This window comes from Fundulus heteroclitus, unplaced genomic scaffold (genome assembly GCF_011125445.2).
Source record: "Fundulus heteroclitus isolate FHET01 unplaced genomic scaffold, MU-UCD_Fhet_4.1 scaffold_76, whole genome shotgun sequence".
Classification (NCBI taxonomy): Eukaryota; Metazoa; Chordata; class Actinopteri; order Cyprinodontiformes; family Fundulidae; genus Fundulus; species Fundulus heteroclitus.
Window position 1 is genome coordinate 525,323 of NW_023397208.1, and position 18,861 is coordinate 544,183.

The 18,861-nt window shown below is 42.6% G+C and overlaps 1 protein-coding gene across 6 annotated transcripts in view; it reads right to left on the minus strand.

Moving 5' to 3' along the window:
- Positions 1-886: 886 nt before the first annotated feature.
- The window catches only part of magl (MAX dimerization protein MGA-like), a 28,072-nt gene continuing 10,097 nt past the window's right edge, over positions 887-18,861 (minus strand). For 3 of the 6 annotated variants that reach the window (XM_036134185.1, XM_036134184.1, XM_036134186.1), the window contains exons 4-22: positions 18,646-18,742; positions 18,386-18,514; positions 18,157-18,282; positions 15,507-15,620; positions 14,963-15,326; positions 14,074-14,281; positions 13,810-13,972; positions 13,081-13,238; positions 12,784-12,979; positions 12,438-12,667; positions 12,096-12,320; positions 9,990-10,218; positions 9,193-9,821; positions 9,008-9,099; positions 8,874-8,925; positions 8,640-8,795; positions 4,387-4,498; positions 3,604-4,251; positions 887-2,611 (exon numbers count right to left, since the gene is read on the minus strand). In XM_036134185.1, the coding sequence (XP_035990078.1) occupies positions 1,728-2,611; positions 3,604-4,251; positions 4,387-4,498; positions 8,640-8,795; positions 8,874-8,925; positions 9,008-9,099; positions 9,193-9,821; positions 9,990-10,218; positions 12,096-12,320; positions 12,438-12,667; positions 12,784-12,979; positions 13,081-13,238; positions 13,810-13,972; positions 14,074-14,281; positions 14,963-15,326; positions 15,507-15,620; positions 18,157-18,282; positions 18,386-18,514; positions 18,646-18,742 (4,812 nt within the window). In that variant the 3' untranslated portion in view covers positions 887-1,727. The remainder of the gene's footprint in view (positions 2,612-3,603; positions 4,252-4,386; positions 4,499-8,639; positions 8,796-8,873; positions 8,926-9,007; positions 9,100-9,192; positions 9,822-9,989; positions 10,219-12,095; positions 12,321-12,437; positions 12,668-12,783; positions 12,980-13,080; positions 13,239-13,809; positions 13,973-14,073; positions 14,282-14,962; positions 15,327-15,506; positions 15,621-18,156; positions 18,283-18,385; positions 18,515-18,645; positions 18,743-18,861) is intronic. The other 3 variants (XM_036134187.1, XM_036134188.1, XM_036134189.1) reach the window with 3 other exon arrangements.

Consider the following 18,861-nt stretch of genomic DNA (forward strand, 5'->3'; position numbering starts at 1 on the left):
GAGAACACAGTTTATAGCAACCATCATTCATTATGTGAGCATGAAACTACCATACAGACAGACAGACAGACAAGACAGATAAAACTAAATAAACAAACTAACCAAATAAACAAAGAAAACATACAGTGCGTTATGGATGGAGCAATAAATGGACAAATGGATTGGGGCTTTTTCTGCAGAATTGCAGGCACTGTTGTAGTGAAGAAAGTAAAGATCTTTATTCACCTGTTGGTCTACAGACACCCATCTCTGGTCATGAGGTATGGATCATGACCAGAAGAACTAGATCCCAGATATAAAAGGTCTGAATGAGCTTCCTCCAGAGACTCAGCCTTAGAGAAAGGGTAAGGAGCTTCATCATCATGGGGGAGCTCAAAGTAGAGCCGCTGCTTCTCTGCATTGAAAGGAGTCAGTTGATTTGTTTTTGGACATCTAATCAGCATGGCCCCTGGTCTCCTCCCTTTTGGGGTTTATGGGCATGTCCCACTGGTATTTACTTTTTATCTTTTATTATTGGCACTTCGTTAGAGCTCATTTTAGATTACACTAGCTTGTTCTTTTCTTCTTCTTCTCATTGCTAATTGTCTGTAACTGCCTGTCTTTGCCACTGTCACACCCAAAGTTCCCCACAATAAATAAATTGTTATCTTATTGTACCTCTATGTTTTCCTTCTGACAGCTAAACTGATAAAGGATAATTGTCAAATGAAAAGTGAAAATGGATTTAAAAAACAATTGAGCATGGTCTAGTATTTTTTTAACAATTTAACATGGGTGTGAACACTTTAGAGCGCCATCGCAGTATCTGTCCTTTGTGAAGAAGTTTAAAGAACATGGCTAAATTACCAGCAACTGATATACAAAATAAAAACAAAAAGATCAAGGATTCACCTCTTCCATTTTTCAAGAGCAAATATTTTATTAATCAGTCACGATAACAACCAGTGTTTCACAATAACCATAGCCTTAAAAAATAGACTAATAATAATTAATAAGTAATAGTAACAAAAGACTAACAAAAGAAAACAAAATATTCACACAGGCTATTTCTTATAAATCAGCTTTATACATCACAAGGAATACCACTGACTAACATCCCAAAGTAAAGGCCAGTAGCATTTCTGCTTGAGTTGAAGAATTAACATGTCTTATTGCTTGGGTTCTACCAGAAATATAAAGTGCAACTAAAAAAAGAAAAGAAAAAAAACATTTAATTGAATGGTAAATACCAGGAATTTATTATAGCAGTTCATGGTTTGGTATGACTTCCCCTCCTAAAGCTTTACAACTGAATCCTTAGTTTCTAAATCTCTTCTGTGTGACAAAAACAGGTTTAAGCACGGCAATATAGTGAGTAAGGCGCTTTCAAGAAAGAAACATGTTAGTCACAGTTAATAGACAGAAAACAGATGAAAGCTGATTGAAGCGGCTAGCACAGACTTTACTCGTACATTCAGCAGGTCGGGTAATGCTCTTTGTATGGGGCGTTTCTCTACAGCATCGAAGAAGTTCACTGAGGTATTTTTCAAAAACATCAGCGTAAGGTAGCTCCGCGGGGACCTGATCGTTTGTTTTTGTTTTTAAAAAACAGGCACGCGTGGTGAAGCTTGTACTCCGTGTTGACACCGACTAGCAGCAAAGGAGGTAAAACTGTGGGGTTTGGACACGCTGCTGCGACAGAGAGCTGAGGTTACCAAACTGAATGAGCCCATCTTACCCAGTACAGACTACACAAGCTCGAGGTCCGGTTCCAGTTCCAGTTCCTTCTCTACATCTATCCAGGAGCGTTTCTTTGCACTTGGGAAGTCCTTTCCCAGAGAGCCGCGTGTCAGCGGCCGGGAAGTGGCCTCCTCTTCTGAGTTCTGTGCATTGGTGCTTTTGCGAGACGGAAATTTTACTGGCGAGTCTGGACTTTTTGCACGCCTCACAGCAGAACCTCGGCCCTGTCCCCTTGTCTTTGCTGAAGACCTTCCTCTGCATCGTTTGACAGAGGAGGGTTTATCGCCCATTTCCCCCCCTGTCCCTGGGGTGTTCTGGACTCGGACTTGTATCTTCTTCACAATCACATCGTCTTGTTTCAGTCCAGTCAGCCCATCTACGTTACCCTCGGCCACCTCGGTCTGCTCTACCTCGGTTTTGCTAGCGTCTGTACTTGGAGGGGCCGCCGGGCTCTTCGCAGGCTTGCTGCTGAGGACGGTTACAAACAGAGGTCTGGAGTTTTGCTCGCCGGTGGCAGAAGCAGGAACCTTGCCTACAGGTTTCAAACAGAAGCGAGTCGCCGAGGTTCTAATAAAAATCGGAAGAGCCTCCCCTTTGCCCTCCTCGGTGGCTTGTCGGCTGAGCGAAGGTACGGCGATTGATTTGTTGAGGAAGGTGAGCTCAGTGAGGGGGCTCGCTACACCTGAACTCTTCGGATCAGAATCTGAAGGTGCAGGTGGTTTGTCCACCGCTGCAGATCCGCTCTCTGGATCTGAGGGCTGTTCAGGAGGAGGAGCGCTTTTCTCCGAATTCTTGGAAGGATCCAAGTCAGCGGTCGCTGGAGAGCTGGCCGTATCCCCGTCTTCCTTCTTCTTGGACTCCATCACCATCAGGGTGTAGTAGCCTTTCCCAACTGTGAGAAGATACGACAACATTTATCACACTGATGGTCAGAACAAGTTCATCAAAAGGTTCTTTTATTTATGCGATTAAAATCAAACAGGAAGCTTTTTTTAGGGAGTAAAAAAGTCTGTCCAATGTTCGCTCCTTTTCATTTAGATGATTACTGCTTACAGCTAAAAATTCTGTTTTATCTGAAAATCTGATTAATGCACAAGTACTGTTCACTATATGGCCCCCGGTACACCTGTTGAACAGCTTATTAACTCAAATTAACCACAAAGCATTAATCATGGGCTCCACTGTGGTGCAGCTATAAACCCTGCTGCCTTGCAGCAACAAGGTCCTGGGTTCAAATCCTGGTTGTTGTTCCCAGACAGGTTTGTCTGAAGTAAGGTTTTGTCTACAGAGTTTTCATACACCCCTTGGCTTTATAGAAAATGGTCAGAAGGAGAGAGAGAGAAATGCAGCGAGCAGCAACTGTTTGGATAAAAATGCAGCGTTGCGTCAGAGAATTGTGGGTAGACTGGTTTGATATTACAGAATGGCAATAAAAGTCTGTGGTACAACCACGGTATGCAGAACGACTTCTCTGGACAAGCAACGTCTGAAACCTTGAAGAAGATGAGCTACAGAGGCAGAGCACCACACCGGGTGCCTCTCCAGCCAGCTAAGAATGACAAGCTGAGGCTGCAGTTCATACGGGCTGAAAAAACTGAACAAACGTTGCCTGGTCCAATGACACTCGAGTTCAGCTGCAACATTTATCATTTGTTATGCCACTGCTACAGTATGAGGAAACCCTGGGTGCTATAGCCGCAACTACCGACTGATTTGGGGTTTTCATTAGCAACGGTCATCAAATTTAACAGAAACAAACATATTCCTTTCTGTCTATACACTATGAGCTTCATTTCCTGCATTGAATTACTGAAACTAAATAAATCTGATGGTATTCTAATGTGCTGAGAGACGCTGAGTGTAGAAAGGTCATTGTTAGCTTACATGGTTTCAGGGAGGAGGGAAGAATGAGTCTGCCCGTTTTGGAGCGAATCAGAGGAAGAGCAACCGGCCTTGCGGGGACGACTATGGTTCTCTTTATGGTTCCAGTGGGTCCAGACGTGGCCGCAGCGACAGTATTGGCCAGTTTGTCCAGGACTTTTGAGTCTTTTGTTACAGAAGTAGGCGTGGAGCTCTGGTCTGGATCTTTTGATACTTCCTGGTTCTCATCCAACTTGGAAGGAGGGTGGTCCACAGCTTCAGGTTCTTTTTGCTGAACCTCCACCTGTGGGGGGGATGTTCCCTGAACTGGGACAACGACAGTAACCGCTTTAGGCTGGGAACCTTGCATAGATTTGTCCTCATTAGACTGGTCAGAAGCCAGTCCCGGCGATTTTGAAGAATGAATCCGGGACATCAACGTTTGTAGGTTGCTTTTCGCCGCCTCAGAAAAGCCGGGATGACCTGGTGGGCTGACGTCTTGCGGCGGCGACGAGGGCTTGAGATCAGTAGGGGCGGCGGTGGCTTGAAGAAGAGCAGCTTTGCTCTGCAGGAGGTGTGAAAAGAAAGGCTTCCATTGCATATTCTTCTCGCGCTGTTTCTGCCGCTCAAAGATCTCCTTCAGCTTGCTTTGGATCACGTCCACAGGCTTCCCTAAAACAACAGAAATGTATACAACGCAAGTTTGGGTGAGACCACAAATACCTACACATACTCACACAGTGAGCAGTTGCCTCTATTAATCTTGGACAAGGATGAAATCTGTTAACTATCGATCAAAGTACTCACCAGCCAACACAGACAGCTGCTTCAAAAAGACAGACTGGGCCTGGAGCAGCCTCTCTTTCTCCGCCTGAAGATATCTGGACGTCTTGCCCAGACTGTCGATTTCCTTAACAGCCTACAAACACAGTGATGACACGCACATTAAAATATTGAAGAGCTTTCCTGGGAAAGGTGTAACTAGCAGAAAGTCATGCAATAGTAAAGCCTCTTTTTATTTAGTATGTATTGAGCAGACATATTAAATTAGTATGAAAAGAAAATCCTTCTTCCTGAAAAGAAGTATTCACCCCCATTAAACGTCTATGTTTTGTCACATTTCAACTACGAACTTCAATATGTTTTAAAGGGATTTTAAGTGATAAACCAGCACAAAACATTGCATTACTGTTAAGCAAAAGGAAAAGGATGCTCGGTTTTTATTATTCTTTACATAGGCCTGGGCGATATGGAACAAAAATAATATCTTGGGTTTTTTTTAGGTCGAATGCTGATATACGATATTTATCTTGAGATTTTTTTTCTTTTCATGAGGTTATTAAATAAAAAGGCATCTCTGAATCAAAGCTTTATCCCAAATGTCTCACAGGCTGTAGATGAATATGAGAAACAGCTTAAAAATAACCTACTGGAATGCATAAAGGTATAATTACAACACAACATAGACCATCTCGATATAAACAATATAGTCTCATCTTAAATCTCGTTAAATAATTCTCGATATTTTGAAAATGTTGATATGTTGCCCAGTCCAACTTTTTACAAATAAAAATTTATTTTTTTCATTTTTACACTGATGCCCTGAATTAAATGCAATGCAACCAATTGCCTTCAGTTAAGAGTCCATCTGTTTATAATGTAATCTCAGCTGTTTTGTGAAGGCCTCACAGGTTAGTTAGCGAACACGGGCGACCTACCTAAAACCAAGAGGATCAGAGAAGCAGCCAGTAGACCTACGGTAACTCTAGGGGAGCTGCGAGGATAAACAGCTCAGGCTGGAGACTCTGTTTTAATCAATAGTTGAGCACTCCACAAATCTGACCTTTATAGAAGACGAGAACAAAGCCGCTGCTGACAGAAACTCAGGGGAAGTCCTATTTGCCACAAATTATGCAATTTGACCTTTTTTTTTGTCACTCGTGTACTTTTTATCCTCTAGTCTTGGCATTTCTTTAAAGATAATCGTAGATTAGACTACCGTATTTTTCGGACCATAAAGTGCACCGGATTATAAAGCGGATTATAATATTCTTCCCAAGCGTGTGATATCTCTCCACCCCTCCACGTATACAGCTCTCTCCTGAGAGGGAGAGCTATGCCTCTGTCGGCGGATAGTTGTTGGACTACACTGTCCTGTTTCTAACATAAGGCCAAAATAAACGTAACTTTTATATTTTAATTATTTTACTAGGTTTATTGTTGCTAGTGCGTACTCGGCGCGGTCTGCCTAAAGGCTCCCACATACTCGGGCATGCTGTGCGCAAACTGTGAGCTTGGTGGACTCCGCGCTGACTCTCCGCAGGCGTTTTACCCTTCATAGTCAAGCGTACTGTTGCCTACATTTCTTGTAGCAAGTTCCTACAATTCCCACACTTTCTGCTAGTGGGGCGAAGCAGTGGAACAGATGGTAAAATGTGTGATTAGCTAGCTGAGCACCTAGAGCCGTTTGTTTTCCAGCAGGCTCCCACCTGTCAGTGAGAACAGAGAGGGACTGTGATGCTGCGCGTCCTTGCAACCGCCTGCTTGGAGCAGCTCAGTGTATCAAGCTCGATGTCACATAAAACAGTTTGATGTAAAGACTTTTTGCCGCCGAGCAGTTTATAGTGTGACACCGCATACGTGGTCGTAAATTTTGAGTTCTGCATGTACCTTTATGTCCATGCAGAGTCCGCCTCGAGTACGTGCGGACATCCGCAGAGTGAACTACACCCGAGTATGTGGGGGGCCTTTACATGAATGCCACTTCTAGTTTCAACATTAGTCAGGCAGTCTTGTAGACAGCTCAGGGGTCTGATCAGGTAGAGGCACAGTGTACCGTAATGCTCTGAATATCCATTGATCGGAGCGGCTTCGTTGCTAACCAAAGTTGTACTTACACACATTTTAACAGATTTTTGAGCGCATTGTACCACAAAAAGAATCAGTCAGTAAGCACAAGTATGGTAATCAATAATAAGGCACAAAAGATTATAAGGCGCACCATCAATGTTTGAGAAAATGTAAGAATTTTAAGTGTGCCTTATAATTCGACACAAGTTTATTTTTAATATTTCTATCAAAGTAGATTTTTTTACAGTAAAAATGTTTTCAAAACAATATTTCGACCTTCAAGCGTTTAACGTTGCTTAATGTTTAAAAAGATTTTAAGCTATAGCCCAGTGTAAAAAAAAAAAAAAGGAGGAGCATATTAACACGTTTGCAGTCAGGCTTGTTCTCTTTAATTAGGCAATATTCCCAGCATCAACATTAAAAACGAGTTAACTATTAATTTCCAAATAAACTCCAGCGCTCTAGTGAGACATTAAAGTTAAATAAAACAATCCCGTCATTAATCTCAACCATTGATCTCATGGATAAATAAACACTTAAATAAACCCAATAATAACTGTTAGATATCATCCGGTTAAATTGTAGCGGTAGATTGAAAACAGTCTGCCCCCCCAGAGGCCTCCTCCTCCTGCGGGGCTGAGGAGCTTGATCCTCCGCTCAGCTACAGCTGGGAGAAGCGCAGCGAGAACGGACATAACGGGCATTTCACCACTAAGCCATATCCAAGCAGATATTTCGGTTTTACACAGCCACATTCTGGCCTAAAATCAAATTTAACGTACATTTTATATCAAAAATAAGTGTAAGTTACGAAATTGTACTAACATTAGTTTCTTCTTGTTTCGGCTGGAGCTGCAGTCACGTGACAGAGGTGGGCTTTGCTCACCGGGGAACTGGCGCTATACTGCCCTCTGCTGCTGCCTAAGTGAACTGCATGTTTAAATATTTTTTAACTATGGGCGATGACGCATTCATTTTTGTGACGACAGTTTTCCATTATCTTCATTGTCGATAATGTCGACTAATCGTTGCAGCCCTAAAGCTGAAATGGGGCGCATGCAGGTTAGTTATGAAGGCTCCATTTTAACATTTAGCAGTGTTAAGAAGTAAAAATTGTTGTTGTTCCTGACGGAAAATCCACCACTATGTCACATAGTGGCGTTTGTATGATTGGTTGACGCTCCTCATCCAACTGCAAAAGTTAATATTTTCTAACTCTAGTGTCGGCCGCTCTAGACGTGCTTAACGCGTATCAAGCTAAACGCGATGCGAAACGCATGGAAAGCTTCAAAACGCGCATCTTGCGCTGCGCGTGACGTGTTGTGAGACGTCTCAAAGCCCTTGGAGGCGTGTCCACCGCAGACTTTGCATGTAAATCAGATGCCCTTGATGCTCAGACTGCAGCATTAATCTAACCACCGCAACACAACACTGCACGACTAAAACATGGTGGTAGCGGTAAGACGCTGGGGGGATGCTTTTTTTTCCCACCAGTGACAGAGAAATTGATCAGAGCTAAGGGGAATATTGAGGAAGCCAAATACAAGGCAAACCTGGATAAAAAACTATTTGAGGCTTCAAGACTTCAGACTGCGGTAAAAGTTCGCCTTGCTGCAAGAAAACAGCTTCGAACACCAAGAGCTGCAATAGATTATATCAAAGGTTATCAACGTTTAGACCTAAATCTAAACAAGAATCTGTGGCAAGAAATTGCCACAAATTGTTTCTGGTAAAGACATCCCCTAAAAGACATACAGTTCTAAGATCGGTGGCTCTTTAATGCATTGACTTAGAGACAGAATAAAAATGAATGGCATACTCTTCCTTTTGCTTCCCCTTCACATCAGTCATGCACTGTCTTCATGGCCTTTAAGTCAAAACCCTAATAAAACTACAATACATGTGGTGGTCATGATGTAACAAAATATCAACAAGTATGAAGGGTGTGAATGCTTTTGCAGGCCACACAACAAGTTTTACCAAGGTTCTGCATAGTTTTCCTAATCTGTCAATGTTTGCAATTTCCCAGATTACATTTCTGAAGGACTTTCAGTCACCGTACAATAGGAACAAAAAGGCATGTCCAGCACATTCTCACTACCTTTGGGAAATATTCTCTAGGCCCTATCCAGGAATCTTAAAAGTGCCTCAATCTAAAGGAACGGCAGATGGAGATCCGCTGCCCAGAGCTGATCAAGTAAACCACTGACCAGTTCAAGTACGTGGAGCCGGGAGGATTTGGAATCCAGTTTCAGGAGACTCTGCAGCCTGTCAAACAGGACCCGCTGTTCACAGCGCCTCAGCTTCTCCACGGCTGAGTGGTTCCAGCGCGCCCGCGTGTTTTTCTGATCGTCAGACATTTCACACTTTAAATCAAGAACAAAGGAGATTATTAGACTTTTAGTGAATATATGCCACCTGCTACACAGAAAAGGGTTAGTTACCGGTTTAAGGCCCGTTGGTGCTTCATTGAGCTCACGGTCGCCTGCAAAGTCCCTGAAGACAAAGACATATTAGCACGTTCAGCCACGTATCAGTATTCATGACACTTCAATGAGAAAACGTCTAAAAGTATCACCTTGACTGCTGCCGACTCAACGCGTCTTTTCTCATTTCAGAAATTAACTCTCCTTGTTTCGCTTCTACAGTTTCGATGTCCACCATCTCGTCCTGGGGAAACATCTCAATCATTTCAGGGCGCTGTTACAATGACGACATAAAACATACTAAAGGACATTTAGACATGGAAACAAAAGGGCTTACCTGTTCTTCACATTCATCGTAGTCTGAAAAGTCAGAGCTCAATTCTTCTGAGGACATATCAAAGTATAAGTCCTGCTGATTCTCGGTCTGCAGCGGGTCCTCTTCCTCACTGTTCCCATCCAACAGCATCTTCTCCTCAGGAGGCCGCCCAGAGGAGGAGTCAGGCTCGGGCAAGTCGCTGCTTAGCAGGGTCCTAACTTTGCTTAAGGTATCAAAACCAAACCACTTCCCTGCTGAGGTGCTTAGATTAGAAACACTGTCTTTGTTCTGAGCTGAAGCGCTGCACGTAGCGTCGGGAGGCTTCGCCTTTTCTTCCGCTCCGGGTTTTGGGAGCTGGATGAGGGTGAAGCCTCCTGGCAGGGGCACGCCGGACGGCTTCTGGCTGTCGCCGGCGTGGGTGGACGGAGGGCAGATTCTGAAGGAGTACGTCCCACTCTCAGCCAGGAAGCTGGGGCTCTTCAGCGACGGCGAGACCGTGAGGGAGACGGGCGAGGACGCGGAGCTGCTGTGGATGTTTTGCTGGAACGGGAAAAACGACTGGGCAGAAGTGCTTAGGAACTGGGGCCTCTGGGAATCCTGCACCGTGTTGCTGGCTCCATTATTCAACGGGTCTGGTTTGAGTAAATCGGCTGCAGAAACAGAGAATACGGAGCGGTAGTCAGACAGGAAATAACTACCTGACACTTTACATGATGCAACGAGACGGCTGTCTGATGGCTCTGTTAAACAGCTACCTGCTAATATTTATCTCATAACAGATTGCTTGTGTAGGGATCTAGCAACAGAGGCAACCTTACCTTTGGGCAGCAGTGCTCTCTTCTGGTACGCAGGTTGAGGGATGGATGTGTTTGTGGCGTTGAAATGATTGGATTCTGGTGTGGTGGTTGTGTTTGCTGACTGCTGCGTCGGAGGCGTTTTGTCAGCCCCCAGTCGGCCTGTGACACGGGCTGCAAGACGGTTGGCTGGATGCAGAGAGCCCATGTTACCGAGCAACAGCGTGGCGTGATTGTAGCATTTATCATTTACCTGGAGACAAAGAGAAAAGTAAACTTGGTTATAAGATTGTATCCTTTAGGGCTGGTCGTAATAATCCATGGCATTGACCATAGCAAGCTATCAACAACACTGCTGGTCGACCCATGAAGCCTGCAAAATGTATTTTACTGCTTCCTGTTCCAAACACAATTTACACAAACTTAAACTTCAGCGAACATACTCATCTGAACGCACCAGTTAAAACTTTTTAATTACATATGTCAAATAAGGACATTAAATCAGAACAACCATTTCCCTTATTCAGGACAGTCAGGATACCCAAAATTATTTAATTTTCCTAATTTCCTGAATTAGATGAAATACTTTTTTTTCTACCAATTTCAATCCTAGTCAGACATTTATTACGGTTAAAGGTTATTTCATAACATTTAAGTGAAAGCGAGGAGCATAAAGGACATATTTTGAGGCAACACCACAAATACACGGCTCCCTTGTGTGACACCATAAGAAAATCCCAAGAAATCAGCCAAGACATTAGGAAGAGAACTGTAGAGATGTCGGTTTCATTGGCTCCAACTATTATATATTAGTGCTGTCAAACGATTAAAAATTTTAATCGCGATTAATTGCATAATTTCAATAGGTAACATGAGATTAATGGCAAATTAATCGCATATTTTATCTTTTTATTTCTGAAAGTGTAAAAGCGTATTTGGGCATTTTAATATGCAATTTTGCAATAAATGACACTAGTAAAAAACATGCTAGTAGAAAAAACTATTTTTATTTTTTATTTTCAAGCACTTTTCACAATTGGAATGAAAACATCCTGGTGCCATAAAATGTTAAACTCTGACCAATAACGTCTAAATCGCTTATCATAACACCCTGATGTTTACACAACAGGTAAACAAATGTGTAAATAAATAAATATTTCATGCCGAAATATTTTTCTTGGCCTCTTAAACATAGATACACATGGTATAATTTTGCATGCTGTTTATAGCCTGAAAAAAGGTTTTAAATTTCCAGGTCATTCCAGATTTGCTTGCAACTGGGCAGGAGCTTAATACCCTTGAAAGAGACTGTTAAGAACAGCTTGCATGTGCTGACACAATGTGGGCTTCAAGCAGCATTAAAAACTGGGCTTCTTCTGAAACAAAAGTGAATTAGGTGTGAATTTAAAAGTCAAGTTTTATTTTTATAAAATGCCTAACTTCTGTCTCAACGGTGATGCTCAGAAGATACATTTAGTCCTTTCACTACAGGACAGCCTTCTGAGCTCTCACATGGGTTTAACAGAGTCTGAGAAAGCGTCTTCAATGTTCTAACAACCCTTCAACCTAAAACCAGCGCAGCTTCGTCACTTAGATGTGAAGGAATATCTGACCAGGAACATCAAGGTCCTTCGTTAGCTCAAATCTAGCTTCTGCTGAGGATCAAAGGAGGAGTTTTATGATGAGGAATGCTAACATGGACTTGCTATTCCTTCTGTTTTCATATGACTTCTATAATGCAGCTCACTACATGTTTTATAGAAGTTAGAGTTAACCCGGTCTGGATTGGATAAGCAGAAAGTTTAGCGCTTTGCTCCAAACATCTTTTTGCTTTCCACTGTGTCAGTAGCAGCGGAGCGGACCCCGTTACACAGACAGAAGCTGCAGCCACCGTTTCAGGTTCTGTCACTGCTCTTTTAGTGTAAACATCGACGCATGAGATAAAAACTACTAACAACTTCCATGACAGACGGCATTTTAAAGCAGATTCCTTTGAGTATGTTTCCTGAGTCGCACTAGTCATACGGGAAGAGGAGTTAGGCAATATAATCTTGAAAATTGTGCTTGTTTGTAAAATAAATTGATATTCTGACTGAAGACGATACAAAAACAGTATTCATTTTAAAGTACCTGGATGAGTCCGGATGCCTTGCGGCCTGAAGGTTTTCTCTGGGCTCTCAGTCTCCTGACGGGCATCGTGCCCCTCTGGTGAGGAATGAGCCCATAACGAATCCAAAGGTTCTCCGCTGTCTCTTCCTCGGTATTTCCGTCACAGCGTCTGTCGTCACACTTCTCTTCACCGTCCTCAGACTCATCCTCGCAGCCGTTCACTTTTTCTGGTTTGCTGATTCGCAGCTAAAAATAAATAAATAAAAAGAAACACAAGGGGTAAAATCCTGAAAATGTGTCACTTTAATGCCAGTCGGTGAAATATCCACAGAAGTACCCCAAACCGCTGCAGCATCAACGCACCCTGTAGATGATGAGGTTGCCGCTGGGTTTCTTTAAGATGACTCTGGCCACGGGGCAGATGCAGTAAGGCCCAACGTAGAAACGCAGGTGAAGCTGATTCTGGTTCATGCGTTCCCACAAACCCTCCAGCACCATTTTACTGTCCGTCTTCCACTGACACATCGACTGGATCTCGATTTGCTTTCTTGCTTTTAGTGCAGCGACATCTGCATCCAGAGAGGGTCTTTTCACTGCATAACAACACAAATATACAGCGATGTATACGTTCAGGATCAGAGGGTTTCCAGTTGTTGCAGTAATACTAAACCACAGAGCTGCCATTTCAGTATTATTTTAACTTTTTCACCTGGTTTTTGATCGGTTGCTGGAGCTACGTTCTCCTGCTTTACGTCGTTCTGTGGTGCTGGTTTGTCCTTGGATTGAAAACCCCCAGGGTCCAAGGTGACGACTGGTGGAGGCAGGCTGTTAAACTCTCGGACCCGTGCGCACGTCATCATGCTTTCCAGATACTTGTACACAGGATCCTTATCCTCTTCACGGATCTGCAATCGTGAATTTATTTTACAGTTTTTTATTGCTATCAAAAGATGTGACAAACAATCAGAAAAACACAATCCAATTCAAGAGAAAGATTTCATTTTACCGGGGGTGCTGGAGAAAACGTCCAGGTTTTCTGGGCTTTTGGTGGAGCCGGAGCACTTTTGGGGGTATAAAGCGGTTCTAGATCCTCATTATTAACGCTGTGGTTCCACAGTTTACCAGCATGGGAGGAGGGGCGAGGCGTGGCGGACTCTTCTGTAGCCATCAGAGTTGGGGGAGAGAGAAAAAGAATCAATTCACGTTTATCAAACTTTAAATATGAGCAGGTAGAGAAAAGAGGTTTGCTTTTTAAAATCTGTAGCAGGGAAGAACTACGCCCTCTTAAATTAAAGCATTTACTGTAGAAATATAAGGTGTCCTACTAAACAACTTGAACTCAAGTAAATTAATGTCATCATTTTGCTTTTTTACAGACAAATATACACATTATTTTGACAATTGTCAATTGTGTATATTTGTATTTATCTCCATTTACTATGAAACCCCTGACTGAAACCGAGACAGCGTCAGTCTGTGTGTAATTTCATCTGATTTTAAGTGCAGCTGTTCTCCAAAGGGCTCAGAGGTTTGTTAGAGAGCAAACAGCACCATGAAGTATAAAAGGACGGCTAGGTTGTACTTTACAGCCAAAACAATAAAGGTGGTTCCTCTTCTAGGGTTAGAATGGCCCAGTCAAAGTCCAGAGCTATCTCAAATTGTCAAAACAATTAAGAAAAAACCTTAAAGTAATCAGGCTGGGTTTGTTCCACATTAAACAGCTTAAGGATCTTACGTTTGAAGCAGCTACAGGTAAACAGGCACTCGGGCTGCCCACAGTGGTCACGGGTTGTATGCAGCTGCTGCAGACTGTGACACACGCAGCCCAGTCTGCAGAACTCCTGACCACACTGAGCTCCCACGGTGTTATCTTGAAACGGGATCTCCCTGGGCATGCTCTGATTGAGGGCGAAAGAGAGAGAGAGAGAGGCGGTGAGAAAAGGCACTTTGCTTTTATATGTTAGCATTGGCTGCCATCTTTCTGATGGGTCTTTGTTACCGTTGTGCTCATTATCACAGACAGAGCTGTAGAGAGTCTTTCTGGAGTCAGACGGGTTCTGCTGAGGCCCTGGTTAAACGCTGCTGTTTCCATCTGCATCACTTTGAGTTGGATCTTCGAGAAGCCTGCGCCTTTGTGCGGCGGGCCCTGGCTCTGACCAAAGCTCAGCACGGGTCTCTGATTGGCTCCTGACTGGCTGCTTGACAATCTGAAGCAGACAGAGGGCAAATTGCATCCTTTCATTTGCTGCGAGTGATGAACTTGCATGTTAACGACAAATTGGAATATAAACTGAAGCTCTGAAGTGAAGGGGAAAAAAAATACAAGGAGGTAATTTAAAATACCAATTGATGGAAACATAACTGGTATGAAGCTTGCTTGCAGCTCACAAACATCCCCTAATAAAAAGACCTCATCCTTACGAGAGAAATAAAACACTTAACTAAAATAATACATTTTCTCCTAACCAAAAATAACTCTGTGCCTTCCAAAAATGTTACAATGGTATCAAAAACGGTATTAAGCCATTTTCTTAGTATCTTGACAACCCCACTTCAGCACTTTCAACCTTCAGTCCTTCCTGGTAAACTTCCTATGCCAAGTCATAGCAAAAAGCCATTGAATGTCCAAACATAGAAAAAAAAAATCTTCTAAGTTGGTATTTTTCGAAAACATTATTTGTGTTTTTTTACAGTACCCATTAAAGCCGCCTGCATGTTCAGAATTTATGCCCCACGGGACTTGGAAAGAATCAAGTTGCTGATTAAAGCAGAGAAATCTCACCATAAACAAATAATCTACACATCTTGATAATAAACCAAATGAAATAAAAAAAAAAAAAAGTGACAAAACGTTAAGCATCTGATGGACACAAATGCCTCACTCCTACCTTTGTGATTGGTCCTCACTGGACCCAGCAGCAGCTTCTGGATCTGGATCCGGCAGCTGACTGGGGGCTTCAGGAGTGGTCGGAGAAACACCGGGAGACATCTGAGCTGAGTGAGGGAAGGTTTTACGAGAGAGAGGACAAGGTCTGTTGGCCCTAACCGAGGCTCTGGAAGCAGCGCCCTGATGCCTGAGTACGCTGTCCAGGGTCTTCACATAGCTGGAGCTCTTCTCAGGCAGCTGATAGGCCACCGTGTCCTCTGGGTTAGTGGAGAAAGCAGCGGCACGCTCACTGATTTGCTGAGCTTCGCTCTCCAAGTACTCATCTAGCATGTTGCTGCAGAAGGCAGACAGGTTCTTTTGTAATCCTTCGGGAAGGAGAAAAAAAAACCAACAACTTTAATTTATTTAGGAAGAATAATGAATCAGGCACAGACGCATTAAGCTGCCGGTTTCAGTTCAGGTAATCTTTTAGTAATTAGAATAGCTACACTAATCCCACAGCTCAATAAAAGAAACCCTGAAGCTACAAGAGAAACAATCCTTACCTTCACCATTAGAAGCAGATGTTTCTTGGCTTGTTGTGAACTTGTTTCTCCATCCCTTTATTTTTGTCACGTCCCTCGTTTTTCCTGTTCTGGAGATAAACTGTAAATCCTCATCTGCAAAGGACAAATACTGAGTTACTTCTCAAAGCATCCTTTGGCCCTTCAGGCAGGGTGTAAAAGCATAAGTAGCTCCATTAATCTCTTTAAACCAACGGCATTCAGTCACTAAAGACAGCCTTAAAAATGGTATTAATGGTAAAACTAATTAGAGGATTAGATGTGCTGTTAATTGGTCGGGGGTGTGGTTGGTGACACAACACTTGTGTGAAGGCATCCTATGAAACATCCGTCATTCTAGCATAGAGTAATTGGATATTTATACAACTATGACAAATACAGGTGGAATATCCGTTCACATTTTGCCGAAAAAAGCCCCTGCGCCAAAAAAGCTTTTGTTCATGGGTGAAGCTCGTTAACGAGTGCTTGATGAGAGATGAACGGGCAGCCAGGAAACCTGTAAAGTCAACCAGTTACAGATAAGTGGCATGTCTGGCAACGCTGTAAAACCCTCATTGTGCTCAAAAACAGCAGCGCTCCAACTCCATGTTGGAAGCACAAATCACAGCTTGTAACCCCCCCCCCCCCCCATCTCTCTTTCAAAGGAAAGCAAACACACAAGTCAGTGTCAGCAAAATGCATCTAAAGTTTGTTGCCATATGCTTTGGACTAACTACTTAGTTATTAAGTGGAACGTTTGTGACAGATTAATGAGGCTCCTTTCTTTTCTCCAATTTAAAATTGATTCTAGCTACACATTTCTTAGAGTGTGGCGAGCCACTGGAACCACAATGAAACAATACTAATACTGCTTTTAAGCAACATTTGTCCAAGAGGAAAAACTGACAGTCAGGGTAAGATTAAAAAAAGTTAGTGAAGTTCCCTGAGAAGAGTATTTTCATGTCCTGTTTCTTCTGTAACAACTAGAGGTTACCATTGTTGGATTTTTTTGTTGTTGCACAAATTAACTTTATATTTCTTCATATTTCTTCAACTACTGCATATTTAGTTTGACTTTCTTTCCTTAATAACTGATTTATGATGCAGCAGTCATCTGTTATTGCTTCAGAGTTGCCCCCAGGATTCCTGTCCTGTGGGGTTCAAGATATTCCATCTTCTGTCCCTGAACATTTTTCTCTTAATTATCCATCTTTCTGCCTCTCTTTTTATGTTTCTGTCTCCATCATGTATCTTTATACATGGTTACGTTTTAAAGGCTACCTGCCTCTCTTCCTTCCTTCTTCTTGATTTAAGGAAAATCTTTTTAAAGCTAGGTCTGCCAGAGTTTAGAATACATTTGCGTGTAATTCTATTCAGTGTTAATTTTAATGCATTTGCGATCTGTTTCTAATCCAGTCCTGCGGTCCAACAAAAATGGGTTTTCCAAGAATAAAGCAGCCATCTGTTTTCAGTGCTGGACTCAGATGGGTGGCTTTTGGTTCCGTGCAGAGAGACTTCAGCTGATGTGTGACTATCAGAACAAATTGTATTTTTGTAGGACAAATGGAAATGAACATGGGGCCGTTTACTTATTGAGAATGTGGATGCTGAATAATAATGTTTATGAATCGAGTTTAAAAACAGACGTGATCGTTCTCATATTTATATATTAGGCAAACGCGCTCCCGATACAAGGGACGTCTGTGCTGCTAGTAGACGCTCAATGCTCCCAACTCTGTAGGAGCTTTTAGCCATGTGACATCACCAGTATTAAAAATAAACGCAGAAATTTTACACAATCCTCGCTTTGTAAACAGAATTGGTCTTTGAGAATCTCACATCACAAGAATCCGACAATGATGCATAAATATAGGCCTCATTTCTCCTAAATGTGGGCATAAATCAGCACAGTAAGACGTTTTGCTCGGTAGAGATATTTTACAGGTAGTTTTTCCTTTTGGGATCAAAGAATTTAATACGTAAACAGTGCAGGGATGTTGCTACATGTAATCGATTGTGGCGCTCTGCGACGGCAAAATAAAAGCCGCCACACCTTCAGAATGAGTTTAGCACACTTATACTAACTATAATCAGAGTTTGAAGGGAATTTAAAAAACATGCAATGTTAAAATATGCCTTATTCTTAAAAACCAACACCGCCTGCTTCCTGTCTGGCGCTACGCTGCCCTCAGGAGGGAGGAAGACTAGAAACAACAGGCCAGTGAGGCCATTTAGCATCCTTGTTGCTATATTTAGCGACTTTTCAGGCCCCTCTAGCAATTTACTTTCAAAAGGCGATTAGCAACAAGTCTAGCGGCTTTTCCGTTTTAATGGCGATTTTACCGAAAGCACCAGTCACTGTAAGAGCTGCCATAGGAGTTTCCACTTCCATCAGGCGCACAACAGCTACTGCTGCCTCGTCACATATCATTTTTAAAGTAGTCTTTTTTGTCTCCAAAATAATTCCCTGAATTTGATTCACACAGTTTCAATCACTTATTGACCTCGTTCCCTTTGTGTGCCTGTGTTTTTGGTACTGGATGAAACTGATTCAACTTAATTTTAACAAATCTGTGCTTTTAGGCTGAATGGAGATAAAACTGAAATGTCTTATTTTTTATTTATGTTTTAATCTCACGTCTGTCTAACTTACCAGCAGGAGATTTAGCTGGTGCGCTGCTTTGGCCGTGCGGGCTTGAAGGAGGCAGTGGCAGACAAACACCCAGATACTTCAAATCAACAGGCGTGGCTGGATCTAAGGTGCTCAACTTCAAGCCCACTGGATACAGATTCAGAGTGAATCGGTGACTATATATATATATATTCACAGTCTTCCTTTAGCCTTTACTCTCTGCCTGTTTAAGTGTTTTAAGTGAACTCACCCTCCTGCAGCACGGGATGGATGACCTGCTTGTGTTTGAGAACGCTCAGGTCATCGAGGAGGAGAGACTCCAGTCGAGCAGTTTTCTCCTTCGCTGTCTCTGGATTCTCCCCCATGGAGACGTCTTCTACTGAACCAATAACAGAATTATTCACTCAAAATATAGCTAGACCGTAAAAAAACATTTGCATTTTTTTTTTACAAGCAATGGATGCATTTTTTGCTCAGGTAAATTATTAAAAAGGCCATTCAGCTCCTTACCTGACGTCTTCGTCTCCATCGGCCCTGTTAAGCTAACAGGGAGTTCTGATGAGGAGGTGTTTGCTAACCTGTCTTTGATGTGAACCTCCAGAGCTTCCTGTCACATAAAACAATTAAGGCATCAGGAGAATAATCCCAACAACAACCCAACAAGTGTATATATATATATATATTTTTTTGTTCCATTGTGGACGACACTGCGATCTGGATTCACTG